Source organism: Amblyomma americanum, chromosome 1 (assembly GCF_052857255.1).
Source record: "Amblyomma americanum isolate KBUSLIRL-KWMA chromosome 1, ASM5285725v1, whole genome shotgun sequence".
Lineage (NCBI taxonomy): Eukaryota > Metazoa > Arthropoda > Arachnida > Ixodida > Ixodidae > Amblyomma > Amblyomma americanum.
The window spans coordinates 266,137,191-266,161,806 of NC_135497.1; the positions used below are offsets into that span (position 1 = coordinate 266,137,191).

The window sequence follows — 24,616 nt, forward strand, 5'->3', positions numbered from 1 at the left end:
TCAGTATGCACCGCTTCCCTAGGGTTCTGGCTATTACTGCTTGCGCGCTTTTAAGGCACAAGCCTTAAGTGGCACATTAACATCGATACTCGGCGTCGTTGTCGATGTCCAAGAAAAGTGGTCCACAACCCCCAATGACATCGTCAGCAAAGAGAAACATTTCTTCCGAGGGTGCAGAGAATTTAACCAAGGGCCTTCATATTGCGAGACGATCGCTCAACTCATGGGCCACTAAACCGCGTTGCTTCTTTGCAAGTAATTATTTATTTAATGTATGTGTTGCCCTATGACTGTAAACGAATGAGTAGTTGCGTCATTAGAAAGGAAGGAAACAATATAAATTAAAAAGTGAATGATTTCGCCATCAAAGCATGGAAGTAGTCTCAAGTGCCTTCCGTAATTTATTCTGGCTTAGGGAGTCGCCGTGGTGGCTATATTGGTTGTATGGTGCTCGGCTGCTGACCCCAAAGACTCTGGTTTTATCCCGACCGCGGCAGTCTCATTTGGGTAAAGGTGAAATGCTATAGGCCCGTGTACTGTGTGATGTCAGTGCACGTTAAAGAACCCAAGTGGTGAAAATTGCCGAATACCTTCACTATGGCGTCCCTCATAGCCCGAGTCGATTGCTTCGGGACGTTAAACCCTCATAAACTACATCTTTGCTTTGTGGATGCTCATCTCCACAAACGCGAGGCTAAAGAATGGCAGATACGAGAAGCATGGACTCGTTATGCAGCAAAAGTAATTTCGCTAGTAATTAATTACTTTTCTGTGAAATTACTGCTTGAAAGTAGTTCATTGCATTACTAAATTACCAGGCTGCAAAAGTAATCAATTACATTCGAAATTACTGAGAAAAGTAATTTTATTACTGTCATTTTATTACGGTAATTTAATTGCTGGCTAGTCTGCCACAAACCGATTTCAAGGCGATTGCACACTGCTTTTCAATGAATGCGAAATCCTGACATGATAGCGTCCGCAAATCGTACGAGACAAGGCATTTTGCATTTTTAAGGCAAAGGTTTGTGCCACCTTCCCTTTATTTTTGTCTCGCCCCCTTTTTCCCCCTTTATATATATTTTTTGGATGTTATGAATGCAATGTTTTTGCAACAAGCTTGAGTTAGCACCTACGAAAAATTTGCGGTTCAGAACGTGATTGTTTCTATGTCCAGGTTTTGTGCCATTTCCTAGTCCCTGGCAATTATTGGCACTTTAACTTCATTAAAACTTTTGTGAATGTGCTGGCACAAATTTTTAGAAGTTCCTTTTCTAGCGCTGGTAAGTTGTTTCTATATTTTTTTTTCCATGGAGCTGAAGTTTCATGGCACGTCCAGTCCGTCAACTATTTCTTACCGTTTTCAGATACTTCGTCCCGTTACCCTTTTGCATTGTGGAAAAGCCGCAGCTGCTCTTAAGATGCTTTGTGTCCTTACCTTTGTGCAGGGCAGCAGCAGCGTCTTCTCCGGAAATTTCCGGAGCTTTTCACTACGGCGTCTGTCATAGCCTGAGTCGCTTGGGGACGTTAAACCGTCATAAACCAAACCAAACCAAGCATCATATGGTCAGAATTTGGCAAAATTATGGACATGTATACCAGGGAATCCTTTCAAAAAGTTATCCAGGAATTGCATTGTGAATTGAAATAGCACAACACGCATAGTTTTTGGTTTTATGATACTGCAGATTACACGAACCGAGAACAGAACAGCAAGGTTCTACTGTATTTCTTTGAATGGCTGTGACGGTTTTAAAGGGTGTCTAGCAACCTATAATTGTCAGAGGAATTTCGTTTACCTGAAAAAGTCTGAGAATTGTGAGGGATACCACCAAAAAAGCGGCCAAGTCTGGGAAAAGGACGGACTGAAACTAACGCAGGGGCCTGCTGCGAGTTTTAACTATACTTTGAGTATCCAGCACACGGTCCGTTCTCATTGGCATGACGTATTTTTTGCTTCTAATGATTATTAGGCATCGCAGCCTGTCTGTTTCAGCTGTCTTTTTCTTGTCTTCAATTGAGTGAGCAATGTTGGTTCTGTACAGGTTGCCACACTCATTAAATTTGGGCTGGTGCATATGAATAGACACAGCTACGTTAAAAAGTATTTTCTCGGAATAAGCCGTAGTCATAGTAATGTGCAGAATTCATGCACTTTCAGTATGCTGCTGCGAGGTGCCACGCCACCCTAGTGTGGCATCAAAATCAATCTGTAAATCTTGCTCTCAGGCCTCGTCATTCTTGTAGGCTATTGCAGAAGCAAACAAATAGAGGCTAGTTTCTCTGTGGTTCGAGCAGTGATGACGAGGTCATAAAAAGCTGTTACTTTTTGTGGAAATCGCTTGGTGCTTGTCCTGTGGCATTGCTGCTACCGAAAGGGATGCCAGAGTGTGCCTTCACTGGAAAGGCAGTAAAAGGCAGTGCTTCTCAGTGATGAGCAAACCAACCTTTGTCAGCCCTCTTGTTCAAGGGTTCCTTCTTGAAAGCCTGAAATATTCTTTTGCAGTACAATTAACAGTGTATGAAGCCCCTGAAAGCATGCAGAGTGTTCCGTTTAGAAATTTTCCAGAATTTTCTCAAAGTAGGGTTGCTTGTTTCTTCTGTGAAAGCACATGTAATGTCAGCACATATGGCCACCACTCTTATGAACCATTAAAAGAAAGCAAAAACTTGTGAGCATGATTTTAACAAACTTCCAAATCTAAGAGTCCGGAGCAGTCAGGCACTTTTCTTCTAGTGAGAAGGAAAACAGCTGCTGAAATTCCTGCACAGACTCCTAGTTTAAATGTGCCAGCATCTGTGGATTCGTTACTGCCAGGGTTTCCAGTGTGGTCAGACTAATACACAAGAGTTAAGCAGGCCATGTCCCGTCAACAATGCTGCCACTGGGGCAGCATGCCACAGCTGGTGTCACAAGGGAGTTTGGAAGAGGTCGTCTTGTTAATGCTGTCTCTCTTGTTGTAGCCTAAGCTGCTGTTCATCGATTTTTTTGTCATTTTATGCTTCTCAACAATGCTAAATCACGTCATATGCCTTTTCAGCTTCTAAATTGTGACAAGAAGAGCATCTCCACCGCAGCCGTGGCCTCTTGCTTGAGTGCTTGCCTCTGCTACGGGAGGTCGTGGGTTTGATTCCCGCGGCCTCTGGTCCACCAGCTGGTTATTCCATGTGAACAGGCGGTCCCCCGACCTGGTGCTCGGCTCTCCAGGGGTGCACCGCGTGGGAAGGATAGCCTGCCCTTCAAAATTCCCCATCAAATGCGGGCACAAAAACGACTCCACGTGCTTAAAACCCACAGTCCAAAACTCTCACCTTGTGCCAGTTAAAAAACTTACAACGTTCATGAAGAAATGTTCACTTCTCTAGCCTCAAGAGAGATGTGTCATAGCACTCTCCGCTCAGAAACCCTCTTCGAGCAAAGTGCAGCGGAATTTGCTCGCTACCGTTGTGGCTGGCTCAGGCGCTTCACCAGGTGTGCATGAAGGGTAAAAAAAGAGATTGGCTTCTACCTCACAAGGCGGATTTACGGTTGCTTGATGGCGGAACTTATCTCTGATCCGTCAAGGTAGCGGCTTGGTCGAAGACCCTTTTCCCAAGCATCTCACCCTAGATGAGACGAGCACCATGCCGGGGGAAATCTTGTACCCGTTAAAAAACCGGCGGGTACATGGCGGCGCTGGGAATGGAACACAGCACCTCCCGAATGTGAGGCGGATGCTCTACCACAAGGCCGCTCTTCGGTGCTATATGTGTTCTTCGCCAAAAGGCCGAGAAGTGAAAAGCCGAAATATTGTCGTTCGGCAGCTTACAAAGTCAAGCTGTCATGTTTTTTTTTCCTGAACACAGTTATGGCTCAGATAAATTGTACCATTCTACATGATTTCCCCTCATTAATTGAGATGCTCAATAAGCTTTAGGTTGTGATAAATGATGAGGAGGAATAAAATATTTGTGTGAAATGTTTCTTTTCATCGCTTCATTTTGTGGAAACATGTTTGTATTGGAATTTCAAATATATGTTTTATATCTGTTCAAATATCTGTTTTCAAATATCGCAGTACTGGCCGGCACTTCGAAAGGTCCCGCCATGCACAGCATGTGTACGAGAGCAGACGATGCAACGGTCCCTGTGTCACTATTTTTGGAGCCCACGTGACCAGGGTTGCTGCTATTTCTCGGGAGTGATGTAATGCATCCCGACACCCAAATAGAAATCGCTCAGTATAAATAATGCGATAATATTGAATGCGCATATTTGAATCGCGGAGCACGTATCACGCGTCTGGTGGGAGTATGCAATGTTTGAAACTAAGAACACTCCAGCCAAAAATTTGGTGTCTTCGCCCCTTTAAGGTTCTGGGTTTAGCATATGGTGCTTGTGACCTCCTGTGTGCCAGCGTCAGAAGCCTTTCAGGAACACGCTCGTTGTTTGTCTTGACTATTTTCATTCATTCTTGTTCTCTGCCTTCTACAGACTTCTTTTTGTGTGTGGTTTCTCCAGCACACCTTGAACAATGTTCCTTTTATCCTTTTTTTTTGAGGACCTTTCTAATTTCCATACGCAAAGCCACTACAGGAGTGCGTGGGCTGCTGCTATAGTCTGTTGGGAGATGTCCTTATCTTTTTTGTCTCATATGCATTCTATTTTTGCGTATTTGTTTGTGGGCTTCTCTTAGTGGTTATTAGTTGCATTTTATTGTTCTGAGCTTGCCTACTTTTTAATCTTTTAATGGCATCCAGCCCTGTGTATGACTGACACTAGTAGAGGGACTGCAGCAGCTGACTTTGCATGGCGCGGCATTCTCTTGTCCAAGGCACCTATTCCCCGTTCCAGGCTCAAGATTGTGCTCAAGATTGTACTGGCTCAAGATTGTGCCCACAAGTCTGTACATTGGCCTACAAGCAGAGTCGCATTAGACCCACGTCGGCCAGGACTGCCGCGTCCAGTAAAGTATTCGTGCCGACACGCCTTGTTAGTAATTAATGGAGCCTATGAATAAATGAGTAACAACTTCGTTGGCCATATAGAAAACTGTGTTACAAAGCAGCTTTTTTTAAGACCATACCCAGCCACCACATTGTTTCCTTTGAGTAACCTACTCATCTTTGAGGTAAGTGCTTGCCGTGTGTTCCATCACAGCCTGAAGTGTTGCTGCAGAACCGCATATTGCGTTCCTGTGTATACCATTGCAGCAGAAAGTTCTCCACAAAGCTAACGAGGAATAGAAATTTCACCAACATACTGCTTTGAGACAACTGCTAAAAGGGTGCTGATACCAGGTGAGAATGTAACTCAGGTACTGAACAGGATGGTTGTGGGCACTGCTCGTGTCTACTTTTAATGCATAGGAGGGGCCAGTTTCAACTCTTTTACAGGTGGGTAGTGCCTTTTCTAATTGCATCATCACTGAGTGGGATGCGTGTACCCATACCACAACCTCATTCAGCACTTGAGCATTGACAGTGCTAGGGAAGCCCTTGCTGAACATGGTAATTGAGGTCCTTTGAATTGAATGTTCTTTGTAGGTATCTTACAAAGGCAAGGTAACTGTCCTAGCAGTGCTACTGGGATTGAAACTCTCTGCAAACGAGGCGGATTCTGTAGCACTGGGCTCTTGTTGGCAGTTTGTGAAATTGGTATTAGCCGCAACTGCACTGTAAAAGAGAATAAAGAAAACGATGTTTTCCACTGTAATTCATGCCATGCAATATGACATGGAAACCATCACGTGACCAGTTTATTCATTGCCTTGAGGTGCAAGACATATTCCAGTTTCTATGTGGTAGCTTCAGCCTGTTGCACTGGAAAACTACATTTCTCTTGAAGGCACTTTTTGAGCAGGAATTGGGTTTAACCTGGTTTTCATGATTTATGCTTCGGGTGCACAAACTGGGTAATATCAGGCTTTAACTGCTAGCAAAAGGCCCTAAATATTTGCTAAATTTGATTTATAGACTTTTCTTATTGTCGTGACCTATCTTTTCTCAAGCAGAACAGGGGCCTGAGTGAATTCGCATCACCTGTAATGTCAGATTAATTTTTTCTTCTTCTATCTCAGCTGCTGAAGACGATTATTGCCAGCGGGGTATGTAAGGTACGTATTGTACACGGGCAGGGAAATTGCTTAATTCAAACCTGCGGTATTTACAAACTGGCACTTCACTCCCGTCAAAATCGCGTATTTCAGTGCAACAAAGCTGCCGGTAATAATATAAGCGTACGCAACGGCCGTACAGCTTACCTGTCCTGACCGATGAAGCATGGTAATGCAGCGTGCTGCATGCGGCCATCGTGGAGAACCACTCGTCTACTACCCCTGTCACACGGTGCTTTCGAAGTGCAGTTTCTCTGCCCAGCTGCGCTCCGGTTGCTGTCACGACGTGGGACCAGTTTATTTTAGCGTATGCAGGGCCGTTCGAGTGGAATTTATGAGACGCCGCTATTAATGCTGTCAGTACTGATGAGCGGTCGCATAAGAATGAAAATACCAGTACCAACACCTCTGGTCGGGCTCTCTTTATTCCGAACTCAGCATAAAAAAACTATTTTTTGGTCCCCTTACCCTTCGTTTCTAATCAGCATAGTTTGAACAAATTTTCGGTCGCTTAATAGCTTGAAGTATCGAGACGTCGAATGCTTGACCATTGGTACGTGGGCATATATATATTTCCCATCCATGGCGCGCGCACAATTTGTCCCTAAATGTAATGGCCCTTGAATATATTGTCTTCATCTTCGAAAAACTTGTCGCAAATCTCAAAAGTTTATTATAGCGACAAATTTATTTATAAGACTGCTAAATGGAGCACGGCTACAAAACTACCGCCGCACACGCGCGACCACTAACTTGGCGCTCTTAATTCAGTTCCAATAGATTGACCGAAAGTTTTAGCTCTATAAAAGCGAGCACTAAACAACGAGAGTTCACTGTGTGAGCGTGTGTTTGAGGAAGGATCGCGCATAAAAGGTTTTACCACAAAACGCACAGATCATGGTTCTTGCATACGGCACAGCGAAACGGCGATATCGATACGAGATAAAATTCCGCAGATGGCGCTTTTAGCCCTCGCAATGAAAAGAGGCAGGATTGATTTTTCCCTTTGCAAAAGAAACATCCAGTAGAACCCCGCTGTTACGTCCGCGGTTGCTGCATTTTTCCCGGTGCTACGTTTTTTTTTCTTCATATGAGCCAGGTAGTTCAGCTGGCACAGAAACCCCTGCAGCCTAAATTCGATCGCCTATATCTGTTACATCGTGCAATGTTGCATAATTCCCTTGTCGCACGGCGAGAAAGTCATCTCACGATGGTCGTTTACACCGTCCCGGAATTTGTTCAATGCGCGCGTAATGGTGACGCCGGCCTGAAAAAGCAAGACCATACACGTACGTACTCTATATAGGCGCTTGGTCGCCGCTGCGTTCGGCGACTTCTGGAAGGAAGCACCCAGGCCAACGCCAACACACAGACAGTGATTTTTGTGCGCCTGTTGGCAAAGTTACATCGCAGCTGCGGCGCTAGCGCGAACGACCCAAAGCACAAAAAGGAAACTTTGCCGCGTCAGACGGCACAAGCAGCGCTGTGCGAAATGCGGCTGCGTCGGTTGGCTCCGACAATTTTGTGTCTGCCATCCGCTTTATTCTTGTCACCTCCACCTTAAAATGCACAATTTCTAGATTCCGAAAGGCGATGATTCTAGGGGATTAATGCGACCACCGCGATAACAGCGAAGCAGCCCACGCGTGCCGCATCTTCGCACGCTCTAGGCATGCTCTCTCTTCACTGCTAAATCCCTTCCACATACAGCTGCTCAGGATAACCGAGACTCATCGCAGTTCGTTTCTGAAGCTTTGCGCATGCAGAACGATCGTGAGAACCACACAGCCTTGCTAATTCCAGAGAAACATATGGTGCGTATGTCAGTATAATAAAAAACTGCAGGCAACGCTGCACATTTTTTTTCACGCTAAACATTCGGCTACGGCGTTTCCTGGCTGTTGTTTTTTTTTTTCTTTTCGTGGTCCCGTGAAAAACGCGGCGGTAATGCTCTGTAGCTTTCAACGCTTTGGTGCATTTAACAATTATATATGAACACAAGTGCACACTCAATTCTCACCTTAGGTTGTACATGCAGCCCTAAAATTGAACTTCATATTGCCTTTGGAACTTTAAATAAAATAAGTAATGTTTTGCTGTATATCTAATGAGATTAAATCATATTTAGAATACCAAAATCTATCTATATGATTCAGCACTTTAGCATATAAAAATATTATATTTAGATATCAGGTGCACATAGCCCATAGGGCCAGCCTCTCCCAGATGCACACAAATCACGTACATCACCACCTGGATGATATGACCACAGATGTCACACATGCCCAAGAATGCTGATTCCATGGCTGCAGCTAAGGTTTTCGGCCAGAAGAATCGGTAACAGGACGAGCTGATGCAAGTTGATCACTTGCAGCAGAGTATAATAATAACTAGAGAAATACATCCCAGTATGTGCACTCGCAATTGCAGCTGAACTAGTTTTTTTTGCTGTGTGAAATATGTAGTAGTTACGGAAGAAGAAAATAAGTAAGACGTATTGCACAAAACAAGAAAATAAATGCCATTCAGCAGGTGCATGTGAGAGTCTTCAGTTGCAAGATGTATATATGCCGTGCCTAATTTACCTTCTACATGCTATAATCACTCAAAAATTGAGTGTCCACAGTGTGTTTCTTCGAAGACGTGATAATTTTTAGATTTTTTGTGGTAAAAGAGTGCTTCAAGATAAACTAATATGTTTTATTTAACCAGAACGCTGGTTATCTAACACATGATTAAATTTTTTACCAATTACAGTAATGTGGCTTATTTCTTGAAAGGTTAATTATAGCTGACCGTAATATCCGCATCAGTTTTTAGATTTTTCAAAATATGATTTTCGTTGTGCCTGCAGCCCAATGAGCTTACAATGCCAAAATGGGCGAAACTGCATGGGCCAGAAGGGCTTGCAGCCACGCCTACAAGTGCGTAGCCAGCTATCTCCTCTAGCAGTTCCCGCCACGGGCACTAAAGCATATATACACTTTATTCCCTGTTACTGTTTTTCCAAGTTCAGCCGGTGTCCAGCCGATGTCAAAGGAGATCTCTTTAATAGCTATTCCTTATAAAAGAAGAACTAATCAAAACTAGGACACATCTCGCACAGAAAGATTACAGAAGAAGCCTTAACACTGCTGCAATGCATGCTTGCAGGCTTTTGACTAGTACCAACTGAAAATGTAGACAGTTTAATATGACATATCCGAGCTGAGACCACATAGAATCCTGTGGTTTCCATAGTGCAGACCATTGGAAATTTGCCATGCTTATGAAGTTGACGTACTGTTGATTCAAGACAGAAGCATTCAGTTTCTATTAAGTCGCTGACTGGAACTATCTGCCGTTATGTTTGAGGTGCACCTCAGTTTTGATTATAGTTTCACTTAGTTCCAGCACTAACAATGCTTTGGAAGGGAAGGTGTGCCATCACATATTAGCAAACAACTATGATTCTTTGAAACTGTGGCCAACAGGTTCTTGGTTGAGACTGGGTGATCTTGGTTCATATGAGCTGCAACTATGCCAAATTCTCAAAATTAGGATGTTTCTCTTGCGTGTACGTAAACCCAGATGGCAATTGCCCAGTAAAGGCACATTATGTTTCACCTTAACAACCTGATATCATATCTTCTCGACCGCAGAAAAAAATAGGTTTAAAGCTCCTTCAAGTAAGTGCTGTAGCAATATAGGACCCATTTCATTTTCAATGAAAGAAATGGAATTTTAATCAAGCAGAAAGATACAGGAGGGATTAAACTGTAATGTGGGACATAGGTCATTTGTAATGTCAAAGGACATTTGTAATGTTTAAAACATTTTGGCATCCTAATATCTCTTCGAAATTTCAGCAAGAATTGTGGACAATTTTAAATTGTGCGGTAAAATATTACTTTGATCCATGTTTAATATTAGTCTTTGCTGCTTTGCCAATGCCAAAGACAGATAAAATTTTTCTCAAAACTTGTAATATTTATAAGTACAGTTTGAAACACTTTACGGATAACATGATCATACCTCTGAATTGTCAGGTTGAGATTTTAGGGCATCGTCAAAGGTGTCTACCACTCATATTAATAGGAGAGCAAGAGCTGCACTACAACTATCCAAGAATAAAATAATCATTAAGCTGGAAAATCAAATGGCCCCAGTTGAAGGATGCATTGTGCTTCTGTAAGCTCCATTGGTTCCCGTTAAGCTGGTCCCAAGACGTGATCCCAGCTCTTTTAACAGCACTTCAACAAACCTTAACAGAAGCAAAAAGTGAGTGTACAAATTGCCATGAAATTGTGGCTGGCCATGCGCATGTCGAGGACCTCATTCCCATAGCAAGTACCATACATAAATATCAACACAGTAGTAAGATTTTTTAAAATGAATAAAAGCTTTTACTTGATGCCAACCAATATGAATTTGCCAATTTTGAGTATTTTTGTGACACTTATGGCAAAGCGAAACATGCCGTCACAATTATGCTTATATGCATTTCTTACAATGTGACTTGTTATTGAGAAAGTTGGCTTAGATCTGAAGAAAGCATATCAGTCTGAGCAGCTAAGACACACAAACAAGGAATGAATATATGATAAATAAGCTGCAACAAACAAATTTATTTCATAATGAGACTGAGCACTCGTGTCTCGTGGTCTTCCTATGTGGTGTTGTTCCCTTCTCTAGAATCTAGCCCTCCCCAGTCTCAGTATGCACGACCAACTAGCCCCCTACAAAGCTTTACTGACAATTTATTTCCTGCTCATATTATTACGCTATTATACCCAGTATCCTAATCTCTTAAAAGACGTTCAGTCTCACAGGCAAGTGGATGTGCTTTAAAGGGGGGGTATACTCCACTGAAATGCCATCTAGCATGACCTACTGCCAGAAATATCCCCACAGAACACCACTGTAGTACACCAATTGTCTAGGGTGTTTTTCTGCCACCAGTGCTTTCTGCCAACACAAAAAATGCGTGGATTCAGGCAGGACAGCTTAAGAGAAGAAGTACAAAATGGATTCCGAACCTGCTGGCGAACCTGCTTTTTGACGTCAGTTGTGGAATATATTGTGAGAGCAGGGCACAACTGCTGTTAGCTTAGGTGCATAGGGCACCCTTTGTCGGTCGTGGAGTTCCCACTTTGCATTAAAGGAAGAATGAAACTTGGGTCACTGACCATGCCGAACGCGTTGATTTAAATTTCGGAACCCTTACAGGTTTCTTGTTCGCAATGAAGGACCGATCATAAAAGAAGAAGCTTGTGTAGCTTTAACTAATCGGCGCAATGACTTTGCTTAGGCCTGGCGAAGGCTTCTCTTTGTTCTGTTGAGTGTATTCAGTATGGTCTGTAGTATTAAGGATTCCAGGTCCAGCCACGCTTACGAATTTCTTTCAGTGGCAACAATCTCCACATTATCGCAAGAAATTTCACGCCCTGTTTGCGCATGTTCTGCCACAGCACTTGAGGCTGTTTGATTCCTGCCGAAATCATAGCAGTGCTCTTAGCCCCCTTGGTAGATTTCGTGTCTTCCTGATGTAGACTGAGACAATCGTCGCAGGGTATCTTGTAAACGATTCCAGGAACTTCGAATGAGGCAGGGCATCTTTAACATTTGAAGATCCCGTGCAATTTAATAGTTAGCACGTGAGCAATATTCACCTAGTGCCTTTCGAAGATTTGTGCCTTTCGCTTATATCTACAATGTACAGGGCCGTCCACCTTTAGTATGAATACAATGAATGGATGGATAGATAAGGCAGAACTCTTTAAGTCGTGCGGTGGTTCAAGCCACCTAGTCATCACTTATGAAATTTTACTCTTGTCTTGATTTTAGCCACCAATCAGATACCATTCACTTGGTTGCTTCTATCCGCTTAAAATCTAATTTTCCTTCACTGTCCTTAAACCCCAATGCTTTGAAAAAATCAGCCCCGCTGCTTACCACTGCAGGGTGAAGCCTTTACAGAGAAGTATCAAGTGTTCAGCCATTTACTCCTCCTCTCCGCACGCAATGCACAACATTTTTATCTCGGGGTACCTGACTCTACATGTCTTAGTCTGCAAAACTCCCGTCCTGTTCTCCAACAACAAAGAGCTTCCCCTACAATTATCATAGATATTTTCTTTGACGATTTCGTCAGCACCCCTGTTTTCCAGAGAGCTCTCTGTTTCTTTAACCTGTTTATTTACTGATAATTGCTGATTTGCCCCCCCTACTGCTGTTCAGATATTTGCTTGTTAATTTTCTGGTTCGCTTTCTCCATTTCGTGTCTACACGTTTCTTATGTATACATATCTGAAAACTTTCCTAGCCCACTGCTTTTCCCCCCATTTTTCTCAATCACTCCTGAAATGCCACCTTACTGCTAGCTTCTCTGCTCTTGTACGACGCCCATCCCATATCAACCTGTACCCCCTGATTTGATGTATTGCCATGTGCTCCCAAAGCTAGCCTCCCTACGCCGCGTTGTTTGATTTCTAACCTTGCTTGAACATCTGGTCTCGTGTACAGGACCGCATTGCTGAAAGTCAGACTAGAAACCATTACCCCTTTCCAGATCCCTCTTACCACTTCATACCTACTTTAATTCCAGTGCCCTATTTTTCATGGCAGCTGCATTCCTACTAGCTTTATTCATTCACCTTTCCATCACCCTTTTATTCACCGTTATTTACCTACATCCCAATATACTTGTACTGATCCACGACTTCTAGTGTGAACTCTTGTATTCTATGCTGGCCGCCCTTATCATTAAATATTATGACAGCATATTTTTCCTTACTAAACTTCAAAGGTAATCTCCCTCTGTACCACGGATGGTAATCAACTTCTGCAAATCTTCCTTATTGTCTGTCATTAGCACTACATAATCCGCGTACATTAGTCTTGGTAATGACTGTTTAATCCATTCTCCTTGCTTTAAAAAAGAAGGGTTGAAGCCTAGTCCGCTCCTCTCTAGTTTGGTCTCTAACCCTTGCAGGTACAACATGAACAACACAGGATACAGAGGACATCCTTGCTTAAGCCCCCGCTGTGTGTCTATAGGCCCCGACATAAATTTTTTAAAGATTTTATAAGCACTCTGTCACCTTTATATACCTTTTAAAATATTGATTACTCCATCTTCCACATACAATGTGCCCAGTATGCCTCCCAAATCCTCTTGAATAACGTTGCCATAGGCTCGCCTGATATCCAGAAATGCTAGCCATAGGGGCCTCTGTTCCTTTTCAGCAATCTCCATATACTGCGTCAATGAAAACACATTGTCCTAGCTCCAACCTCCTCTGTTTCCGGAACCCATTTTGTTGCTCCCCTAGCAACCCCCCCCCCCACCCCTGTTCTCCACCCAAGCCTGCAGTCTGTCCTTTATTATCTGTATCACCACCCTACAAACCACACACTTCAGTGTTATGGGACGGTATTTGCTTATGTCAGCTTTGTCCCCCTTTCCCTTATAATCATGTTCATTCTACTTGATTGCCATTCATTGGGGGCTTTGCCATCCACTATCATTTTGTTCACTACCTCTATTAATGTTTGCTTGGATTTTGGTCCTACATTCTCTATTAACGTAATCGGAATACCATCTGGTCCTGTCGACGTGCCACTAGCAGCCTTCTTCTCTTGTCGTAACGCGAGCGCATGGTTGCGCTCTCTGGAGGGCCACTGCGTCCGACACGGCCGCGCATCGAAGCGAAGTGGCAGATGACGCCAAACGCCACGCCCAGGTCCAACTTCTGCGCCACTCGACTGCGATGAGTGGCCGTGTCGGATGCAGTGGCCCTCCAGAGTACAGCCACGCACTCGCGTGTTCACGGTGGACGACCCTGTACGTATGGGACCGCTGCTCGCTTCGACCGACGAATGCCTCGGGGACTGCAGAACCACCGTGTCTGATCACGTTGTAAAGAATTCACATTACTAACTTGCCTATACTCTGCGCAAATCAGGATGAAAGCTCGGAACAGATGAGAGCGCATATGCCCACTCGATCAACCCATAAATTACGCGAAATGAAAGCGTATTTTCATACGGTCAATTAATTACGACAAAATTTTCCTGAGAAAGCTTCGAAAAAACTTTCATTTTGCTGGAGCGCCTTCGAAGGCACAGGCACTACACAAGTGCGAGCACACAAACCACGCAAGCACACAAGCGTCCTTTCACAACGAATGTGCCGCACGAGACCGATCAAACAAGCAAGTGATGCGAAACGCACGCACGACCGTGATCCACAAATCCTAAATGACGCCAAGCCAAATCATTATCCATGGGTGAAAATAACGCTTTTGTTATTATGAGGTCGGAATAACTATTTGGCTTGGCTTTCCGACCTGCGCCGGTCCCGGCCACCGCCGCGATGGGTTTCGAGCCATACGCGTGGCAGCGAATACGACAGCGTCCCATGGTGCGTTCCGTGAAGAGCGGACTTCTATTTGCGCGCCAAGGCACATAATTTTGCCTCTTTCATGAAATCCTGATTCATGTCTGCCTCGGCGCCTTCGCAGGTGCAGTTGCGGCTGCATTGAGAGCCTGCCGACGGACGACGAGCAGCTTTGTTGCCGCAGTGTGCCACAGGTGGTGAATGAACAGGGCGACGGCTGCATCACCGGCCACCTCGCCTTCGAGAGCGTATGCTGTACGCCGCAAGTACTAATGCGGGCTGCGTACTACATAGCTCTGGCGGAGGAAAACGAAGAGAACGCTAGGCATGGCGACGATGTGAGCAAGTAGGCAGAGCTTCACAAAGGTCAACTCCGTGCAGAAGCGTCGCATGGCAGGTGCGCGTATTTGTGGCTCGCTGCAACGCTTGTTATTTTCAGGCAAAACCGCTTCGTCGCGTACCGCCTCTTCATCACCAACTGGATTTGGGGCAGGCTGGGAAGAGGCAACAGGGTACTGCTACCCGCCTGCGGCCCGTTTCACATGCATGCGATTTTCGCCTGCGACACTGCGAATTCTGTCGTTCTGCGACTGGGGAGGGCCGTCGGTCTAGTCGCAGACGGCTTGCGATCGAGTTCCGTCCGGTTGGAATTCACTCGCAGCGTCGGTGTGTTCGCTTTGCGACTAACCATTGGGGAGCGCCGAGACTGCGTGCGACGTGCGGTCACGTGGGAACTGTTACCGCGGTGGAAGCAAAACTTTTTATCCTAATCAAAACATACGGAATAATGCCTTGCATCTAAAAATACGCTGGTCATAAAATCATCAACACATTCTGTGGGATGTTTCTGTCGCGTTTAATAATACGTTGCCTATGCAAACACCAAGGAACCTTGCCGGTTTTTCCGACCGAATTCGTTGTGTCGGTGTCGCATGTGAAAGCAGTGACCGAAAATCGCACTGCGGTCTCACCGACTACAGCGGATATTTTCGGTCCAGTCGCAGCATTTGAAACGGGCCGTCGTCGCCCGGATTCGTCGCCACTTCCCCTCGCCAAGCTACACAGGGTTCAGGCTCCCTCCCCTTTAATCTGGGGTAATTGTCGCTTTGCTGTATGCTGACCCCTTTATCACATATGTCTGGCACCCTGCGAATAGTGATGCATGGCAATGACCTTTACCTTTATGGTGACCAAACATGAAATGGTGTTCAGCGAGCACGAAATCAAGCGATGTACTTCGTCACTCTTCTGTTTTGTGTTAGTGCTCAAGAAAAGACATTTCATTCGTACAAAGCGTTCTAGAATATTGCGTGTTGCGGAACTTGCACACGAGCAGGAAACAAAGCTCTGAAACTAACCATGAACGTTATAATACTCATTAGGAAGCAGTTTCAAATCTGTCTTGAAGAGGCATGCCTAGGTAACAAAGCACTAGAAGGGAGGCAAGCCTTAGCACATCACCAATAAAAATGCCACTCTGGGGAGAGGTCTGTAGCCGCATAGGCTTGTCTGTGATTAATATTGATAGAATCTCGTAGAAACAACATTGACAGCACTGGCATATCAAGTGAGTTTTCCGTAGGCTGCATAGTACAGTAAGAAAGAAAATGCCTTAGTGCTCATTTCTTCATATCTTTGTTCACTCAACAAAGTTTGATGTCATGCTTGGACCAATTGTTCTAAGAGATCTGGCCTGTGGTTTGGTACGTAGTGATGTACACCTGATGAATGTGCGGGTGTTGCACGGACATATAAGCCACCCAAGCATTTGATCACAAGTTAGCGGCCTCCCTCCCTCATGCGTGCTCTTGTCCACTCTGACATATGCTTATAGTGTCCATGTTTGTTCTGTTTGTGTGGAACAGTTGTTTTGTTAGTATGCTTGGTTGTCTTAGTGTATGCATTAAATGCCTGTGCTCATTCCAGCTCAATTGTTTGTTATATCCGCCCTGCTTGACCTCGCACGGAATATGGCACATTACTGAAAAGAGGATGCTAAAAATAATACGCAGACGCTCGTGCTGAGAAGACGAAAACAGAAGACCAAGTAGATAATGTAGACAGACCATTGTTACCATGTGAGTGCTTATAATGATGCAACATAACGAGTCTATAAGGGTTTGTTTATTGACACCACTTGCTGTGTATGCATGACAACAGAACTCGGCACAGCACACATGCATTTTAGTAAAGGTAATGCAGGCGTAGCACTGATCAGACTGCAACTCTTGTTCCTGTGCTTGCTGAGCTGGAAAATGAATTTGAATTTGCAGCCTACTGCAGCTACACTTGCATTGTGTCGCTCTTCTTATTTCAGGGTGGGACTGACTGGCACCTCTTAGCTGTGTTCAAAGTGTAGGCACATTACTGCAGGCTCTCAAACACCTTCATTTTAGCCGCTGTCTCGGCCACTGCCCATGTACTCCCTCTTGCTGGCTGTCACTCCTGAGCATTCCACCATTCCTTTATTATGAGCTGCCTTGCTATATCTACTGGGTGCGAAGGGCTGCATACGGGAGGCCCAGGCATTGCTGAAAAGAACTCACTCCACCGGCTACTGCCAAAGATACTTTGCCTGTCGTCAAATTTATCGTTCTAGGCGGTCACGTTTGTACTCTTTGTGTGCAGGCCGACAGATGGCCTTACTGGCAGCGGGCACGACAGATGGCGTAACGGATCGAGGTGGCGGGGGAGGCGGGTAGCTGGCACCAGACGGGCTGCCGGTAGAGGAAGCGAGACACTGACCCCAGAGAAGCGTTGCCCTCCGAGGGACACCTGATCCCCTTCGACACATCCCCAACGAGGCCATCGGCTTTCCCGTCGTAACAGCCACGGGTTCCTAGGAATTTGGCGGGTGCCCTTGGTCAGCTGCATGAGCAGCGACGGCAGAAAACCATTGGGCGAGGATTACCCGAGAATGAGAAAGGAAATTCCAGGAGAAACGCGGCGGAGGCAAAAGGGACAACGGAAAAAACTTCGAGCAGACATGGATGAGGCGAACGGATGCAAGATCGCGCCGGTCTACAGTCAGCGAAGCCGGACCTCGGGGACCGTAGCAAACTGACCGCCAGCTGAGACGCCCAAGAATCCTGAGGCCTTGACCCATCACAGCACTGCCAGCCGAGACGCCGGGAAGAGAGGCAGACCACGGGAGAGCCGAAGCAGCCGCGGCCCGCTGATGCAAGACGAGCGGAGTGGAGCCCCAACCTGCCGGACCGACAGCCAGGACTTCTAAAAGCCAGCGGTGAGCGAACCACCAGTTTCGCCTTCAGGCAGGGAAGAATAAATAATGTTTTGCCGGGTTATCGCCTTGTTGGCTCAATTCTCCTCGCTTTAGCAAGACTCGTAGATTGTGTGACCGACCCCCGACAGGCGGGAACATCACAGGTGGTGGCAGCGGTGGCATTTTGCTGAAGTTGTGGCGCGAGACATTCACCCTTGCATCCAAGGAGTAAGGGCCAACATGTCGCTATCGCAATCACAGAATTCTTATGACGGAATGTTAGGAGCTAGTGCACTAATGAGAGGCAGTATGATTCCGACGTTCATAGGGGATGACACTGGTCCCAAAATCAGAGACTTTCTGCAAATTTTTGAACAGGTGGTGAACATGGGAGGATGACAGGAAAAACAAACGATTGGGATGGAGTGGTGCAAAATGGTCGCGGTGGCTCAGGATTTCGCATGGAGGGATGAGGAAGTGGATAGCGCTGTCACATACAAATCTTTCAAAGCGCTTGCATTGAAGCGTTTCGACAACGAACCGGTGAGCATGAATGTTGTAAAGTTCTTGAACGCGCACCAGAACCTTAATGAAGATTCACTCTCTTTCGTGAACCGTTTGAAGAGACTCGATGTGGAGACCATGAGGGACGTTGATGGCGAGGACACGTCGAAGAAAAGTGCAAGACACAAGATCCTAAATGAACAACCTCTCTCCCAATTCCTTAATTGCTTTCGTGATTAGGAGGGGAAAGACTGCAGGTTCAGATTACCGCACGTTTAACGGTAGATGAAATTGGTTGAAGAAATAGACCAGGCGGCATGCGGAAAAAAAAACTTAAGCCTTGAGAGGAAAGGATTCACGAACACATGAACAGGAAAGCAAACAAACAAAAACAACACTCGCATAAGACAAAGAAGAGCTTGAGGAAAAAAGGAAAGGTTCACTCAGCGTTCAATGTTCAGCGAAAGTATGAGCTTGGTAGATGGTGCTTCAAGAGAGGCGGTGTGGCGTGGGGAGTGCAGTCAGTAGGCTCCGGTCAATGCCCTGAGAGAAGCGTCGCATGGATGGCGGTGGTGGAGAATGGATGGCGGTCTCCACGGCAGGCGTCAGCACTGCCGTAGGAATTCGCCTCACCTGTGGAACGCAGGCGCGGCCCCCAGGTCAGGTAGCCCGGGGAAGCAGCGGGGCTATGGAGGCGGCCCGCTTTCAGAGGCTGCCGGCCACGTGAAAAGCAGGAAGCACCGGCGCCTGGGTCTGGTGGCTCAGGCTGTCGACGGCAGCCGGTCTAGGTCTGGAAGCCGGGACTTCTGCAGCGGAGGCCCAAGCCTGGGAGCTCGGGGAGCCAGCAGCAAGAGTCCACGTTCGTTGCCGACTGCAATCCTCCTGTTCTGCCCCAGCACGCGCTCTAACTCTAAGCCACGTCTCATTTCTCTTCTTCTCGTCATGAGCGTCTTCGCCAGCCGCAGTGTGGCACCGGTGCCTTACAGAAAAGCCACCGCCCCCCCCCCCCCCCCGCGAATAGTATTTTCCAGGGAAAAGAAACTTTATAGGAACGGCGGCGCACTCTTGATGGCTGATGAGGTCGCTGACAAGCTGGAGACATTTAACCGCAAAAGGCACACCCCACAAGACACACCACACACATACAGCACCCGCCACCCGCTGGGTCACGCTGGCCCACGGTTCACCGCACATGCGCTTGACACTCAGTATACATACAATAGAAGTGAACAAAGCAGTCAACAAAGCATGTGGGCAAAAGCGTTCAAGACCTTATGCACAATATCACACGGGTGTTATGCCTAAAGTAACACCTCCAAATTCACAGCTGGCTCAAATAATCCGCGCCAACATTTGTGGATCCCTTACTGTGCTCAACTTGGAACAAATACTTCGGGAGCACGAGGCTCCATCGGAACACGCGGCTGTTAAAATGTTTGGCCTGGAACTAATAGTTGAGCGACTGATGGTCGGTTTAGATCCTAAACGTTCGTCCATAGAAAAAATGCGGTTCTCTTTCCCTTCCGGTGGTAGCGCTTCCCTTTAAACGAGGATGGGGATGAACGCCCGATAATGTCGACCGCCACTCGCTCGAGTGGTATAGAAGTGAGAGGTGTTCGGCCCAGTGGAGCGATCCTCAGCTTCCCCTTTGGCACGGTGCGTTGGCACGCATCACAAGACATGACAATTTTTTTTATGTCAGCCTGAACCACAGTCCAATAAAAATCACCGAGTACCCTAGCTGTAGTTTTTATTATGCCCTGATGGCCGGAGAGTGCACTGTCATGCGCCAGCATGAGGACGTGAGTGCGCAAGCACTTCGGTACCACTGCTTGCTCGATTACTTGACTGGGACCTACTTGGTATGATCGGAAAAGAACGCCGTTCTTTAGATGAAGGGAATGGGCGCTCTGTCCCTTTCCAGGATAGTGTTGCCCTAGATTCCTCTGACAGACCTCTAATGTAGGGTCCTCCTCCTGATGCAGACGAAACTCTGGCGGTGACAAGTGGAGCGCGTTACGAGCGAGGCTTTTGCTACACTCCGAAACGTTCGTTGCCACAGTAGGGGCGATATCAGCCGAGCCTGTGAAGTGTCTCGTGGACACAGGTTCCAAAGTCAGCCTGTTAAAGCGCAGCGCACTGACAGGTATAAACCCAAACTAGGAGAAGGTGTTCTAAAGGTGCGAGAGCCAGATAATCCTTATCGGCATCACCGGAGACTGCAAAGGCACGTTCAGCGTCTACCGCATGCCTTTGGCACTTGGCTGCCATGTATTCATTAGCAGTTTTTTGTGTGCGACGACAGTGGCGTGCTTTCTGTAGCCGGCATCATCAGACAAGACTCCTTAAGAGACCAATGGATCGACAGGCTGTTCAGCCAGGTTAGGCGGGTAGGGTACTCGGGTATTCGTGTAGGCGGAGCTTATATCCCAATCGATAACTGGGTGCCCAAAGGCCGGCGATACAGAATCACGCGTGCGGTGGGCCCGCAGGGAACATACCCGTCACGCTGATCGAGACTACGGTGCTTCCGGCGATTAGTGAGTGCCTTCTATCTTGTAGGCCTTTGTGACCCGTATCAAGCGGACAGATGGTGGTGATAGAGGTGTCTCGACTGGAGGTTAATGGACTTGTGGGAGCGCCCGCCCTCATTACAACACGCGAAGATTAAGCTATCCCCGTCAGGGTGGCCAACCTAACCCTTCAGAACATACGCCTCGGGAAAAACAAGGTACTCAGGTATTTGATAAGACGTGACGGTAGAAAAGCTGATTCTAAATATTAACTCTAAAAAACCGGGAGATTCACGGCATAATTTGCTGAGGATGTTTGAGCGCTCGCACATTGGGGAACCACAGAGGATCGATATCGAAAGTCTGATTTTGGAGAACAGCTCAATATTCCGAACCAGCAGAACCAACCTCGAGCTTTGCCAGGCCATTAAGCAGCAGATACCCACTGGGGACGCTTCTCCTGTCTACCGTCGAGCCTAAAGGATCCCTTTCGCTAAAATGGAGATGGAAGCACAGATAGACCGGCTTAGGGCCGGCGTCATCTAACATTTTATGTCACCGTAGGTTGCACCAGCCTTACTGGTAGCGAAACTTGATGGAAGCTACCGTTTCGTGGTCGACTATAGAAATCATAGGGTCACTAGGGTGGACCCCTATCCATTGCCAAGAGCCGTGCGAGTGGCTCCGGAACTCCCGACAGAAGGAGGCGGAAGAGAAAAATTGAAACCATATGCGCGAAGGCAATGCCCTGGCCCGCGCTTGCCCGAGAGGGTCGCGCGGCGGCACGAGCAGACGATTTTCACGGTTACCGGAAGTGTGCCCGTGACGTCGTGGCTGCCGTGGCTCCAGCGAATGACAGCGTGTGGTTGCCTGGCGACGTCATAGTACAGTGACGTCTTTCTTCCACGATTTTAGTTACAAAATCGGTCACTACGAGCACACCAAGCGGCCTGCGAATTTAAAAAAAACACGTCTTTTTTAAATTTATAATAAATTTCTGCCTCAGTTCCGAAGACTTATGCTTGGTGTGAATGCTCATTAGCACCATTTCTAAACATAGAAAACATTTACAAGCGACTTTGAATTCTTTGCATAGTTCCTTTAACGAAATAATTACCCGTGAAAAATGAACCTACATTTACACGTATAACATTTGATAGAAAGCTTACTTTCCTGCCTCACATTAAGCCGTTAAAAAAGAAAGCCTCTCAATCCCTGTGCATGCTCAAAGTACTTTTCCAAAAACACGGAGATAGGACACGTCTTCTGCAAATTTATCGCTCTGTAATACGCTCTAACTTAGATTATGGATATAGAGTGTATGGCTCATCGAGACCATCGTATCTTAAACGGCTGGGCCCGATCAATAATTTAGGCTTGCGTCTTTCCACTGGTGCATACAGGACGTCGCCCATAAACGGTCTTTATGTAGAAACGAACGGACCATCGCTTAGAGGCAGAAGAACGATGCTCACGTGTTCCTACTTAAAATCCGTTCACTACCTAAACACATCTGTCACCAAATAGTCACAGAGTGCCCATCCAGAATACTGTTTAGCAACAAGCCGCGAAGTACAAGGCCACTGTTCTTGCGTTTTGAAGAGATGTGCCAAAATCTCGGCGTACTAGACACATTGCCTGGCATTGCTGGAAGACGAGATCCACTGCCGCCATGGTACAATTTCCCGGAAATCTGTGATCTGACTTTTACACATTTCACCAAAAAACAAGCCCCACAACAGCATATATTACAAGAATTTTTTGCACTCGAGGAAAAATACAGTACTTGCACAGCTTTTTACAAAGATGGCTCAAAAAGAGATGTTTACGTTGCAAGTGGAGTGGTACAAGGGAACTGCAGTCAAATAGTAAGGCTTCCACAGTGCGCATCAATCTTCACTGCCGAATGTTACTCCGTCTATGTAGCCATTGAACAAAGAGTAAAGGAGAACCTCAAAAAACGTATTATTTACACCGACTCGCTAAGTTTACTTACAGCTCTCCACTCTAGAAATGCAGTCACTCCTATACTTGGTGATATCATACACAACATAGTAATAGCCACAGGTAAAGGACAAACCTAAAACTCTGCTGGGTACCAAGCCATATTGGAATTAAAGGCACTGAGAGAGCAGACTTAAGCGCTGCTCAAGCACGTGACAAGCATATAAAGAAAGTAAATATTCCGTTAAAAGGTTGCATTAACTTAATACATCGTAACAAACGACAGAAATGGCAGTCCGCGTGGAACAACGAAATAAAACAAACAAACTACGCAATGTCAACCCAGTGATAAGTGAATGGGAGTCCTGCACCAATCAGGAATGTTGTAAGGAAGTGATTATCTGCCGGCTTCGTATAGGACACACGCACCTCAGGCACAATGTCCTGCTGACAAAACAAGATCAACCTTTTTGCGAAGAATGCGGATACGAAGTTACGATTGACCACATTTTATTGTCTCGTGCGAAACTAGAAAAACTAAGAAGAAAGCATTTTACTCAATTTTATACCGAATGCATTCCTGTTCATCCTGCACTGATTTTAGGAGATGATGCAATTATTGATATATCATGTGTTTTTAGCTTTCTTACAGAAACCGTATTTCTCAAGTGACTCTAACGTTTTTTTTTGTACCCACCGGTCTGTTTGTATTTAGTACACCTCAGCCACTTTCTCATTCCGGAGAAAAGGGCTGAGGTTGTTCTATTTGATTGATTATGGACCTCCACCTCTTGCCCAGCCAAGGACGGGTGATAAGGTTACCCGACCTCCTTTACAACTTTTAATGTTGCCCATGTATAAATCTTGTTTTTGCTCTGAATACTAGGTAGAAGGAAATACCTTTTCAAGCTTTCGACACCGCCATAATATTTTATCCTTGTAAAAAACTGCGGAAACAATTCCTTATATCTTGAGCCTGGTGCATGATAGCTTTAGTTTCGTATGCGCCATTGAACTCAACACATCACAACACACTTCTCAAGCGCTGGCGTCACCAGCGACATAATCGTAAATTGAGACTCCGCATAGCCGCTCTCACTAGTGAGGCAAAAGAATACGCGAACACGCCAGCCCGCGCAAACTGGGCAACCTTTTGTAACAATCTGAAGGGTACATTAAGCACTAAAAGCACATGGTCCCTCCTAAGCGCTCTTAGATCCCAAAACCACTAAATCTCAGACACAAGTAAACAAACCACGTCTAATACAACTACAGCTCCAATAGGGCACACATTTAATTGGCACTCTATGGGGCACTTATATACCCGCATCCCTTCAGTCAGCAGATACACCCAATCTACCTCCACCTAACCCGGAACATGATGCCGACATCACCTTAAACGAAGTCCGCCGGGCATTCTTTAGTATTCACCGCTCTACGGCGCCGGGGCCGGATGGCACAACGTACAAAGCACTACAAGTTCCCTTCGGGAACTCACGGAGGTCATTAATAACCACTGGCACGCTGGGACGTTCCAACCTGCCTGGACCCAGGCCAGCATGCGATTCCTACCAAAGTCGGACAAAGCCCTAAACCTTGAAAACTTGCGTCCCATCTCCTTGACGACCTGCGTCGGCAAGCTCATCGAGCATGTCATTCTCAATCGCCTGCAACCGTTCCTAGAAACAACAGGCTTCCTCTCCAACGTTAAATTTGGTTTCCGTCCAAACATCTCGGCGCAAGACGTACTTCTAGCCCTTAAAGAGTCTCTCTTTTACACCAAGCGCCGTACAGCCGCTACGCGAGCCATACTGGCCCTGGATATTCATAAGGCTTTCGACATTAAAAGCCATGACCATATCCTGACGACATTAGCCACCACCGGCTGTGGCACCCGAATATAGCAATATGTTCTGGCCTTCCTTCAGGAACGCACGGCAAAAATCTTGGGGATGTC

At 46.1% G+C, this 24,616-nt stretch overlaps 1 protein-coding gene across 1 annotated transcript in view; it reads left to right on the forward strand.

Moving 5' to 3' along the window:
• The first annotated feature begins 19,965 nt into the window (after nucleotides 1-19,965).
• Nucleotides 19,966-24,616, forward strand: part of LOC144117387 (uncharacterized) — a 36,751-nt gene continuing 32,100 nt past the window's right edge. Inside the window, exon 1 of the mRNA XM_077651237.1 lies at nucleotides 19,966-20,004. Coding sequence (XP_077507363.1) covers nucleotides 19,966-20,004 — 39 coding nt within the window. The remainder of the gene's footprint in view (nucleotides 20,005-24,616) is intronic.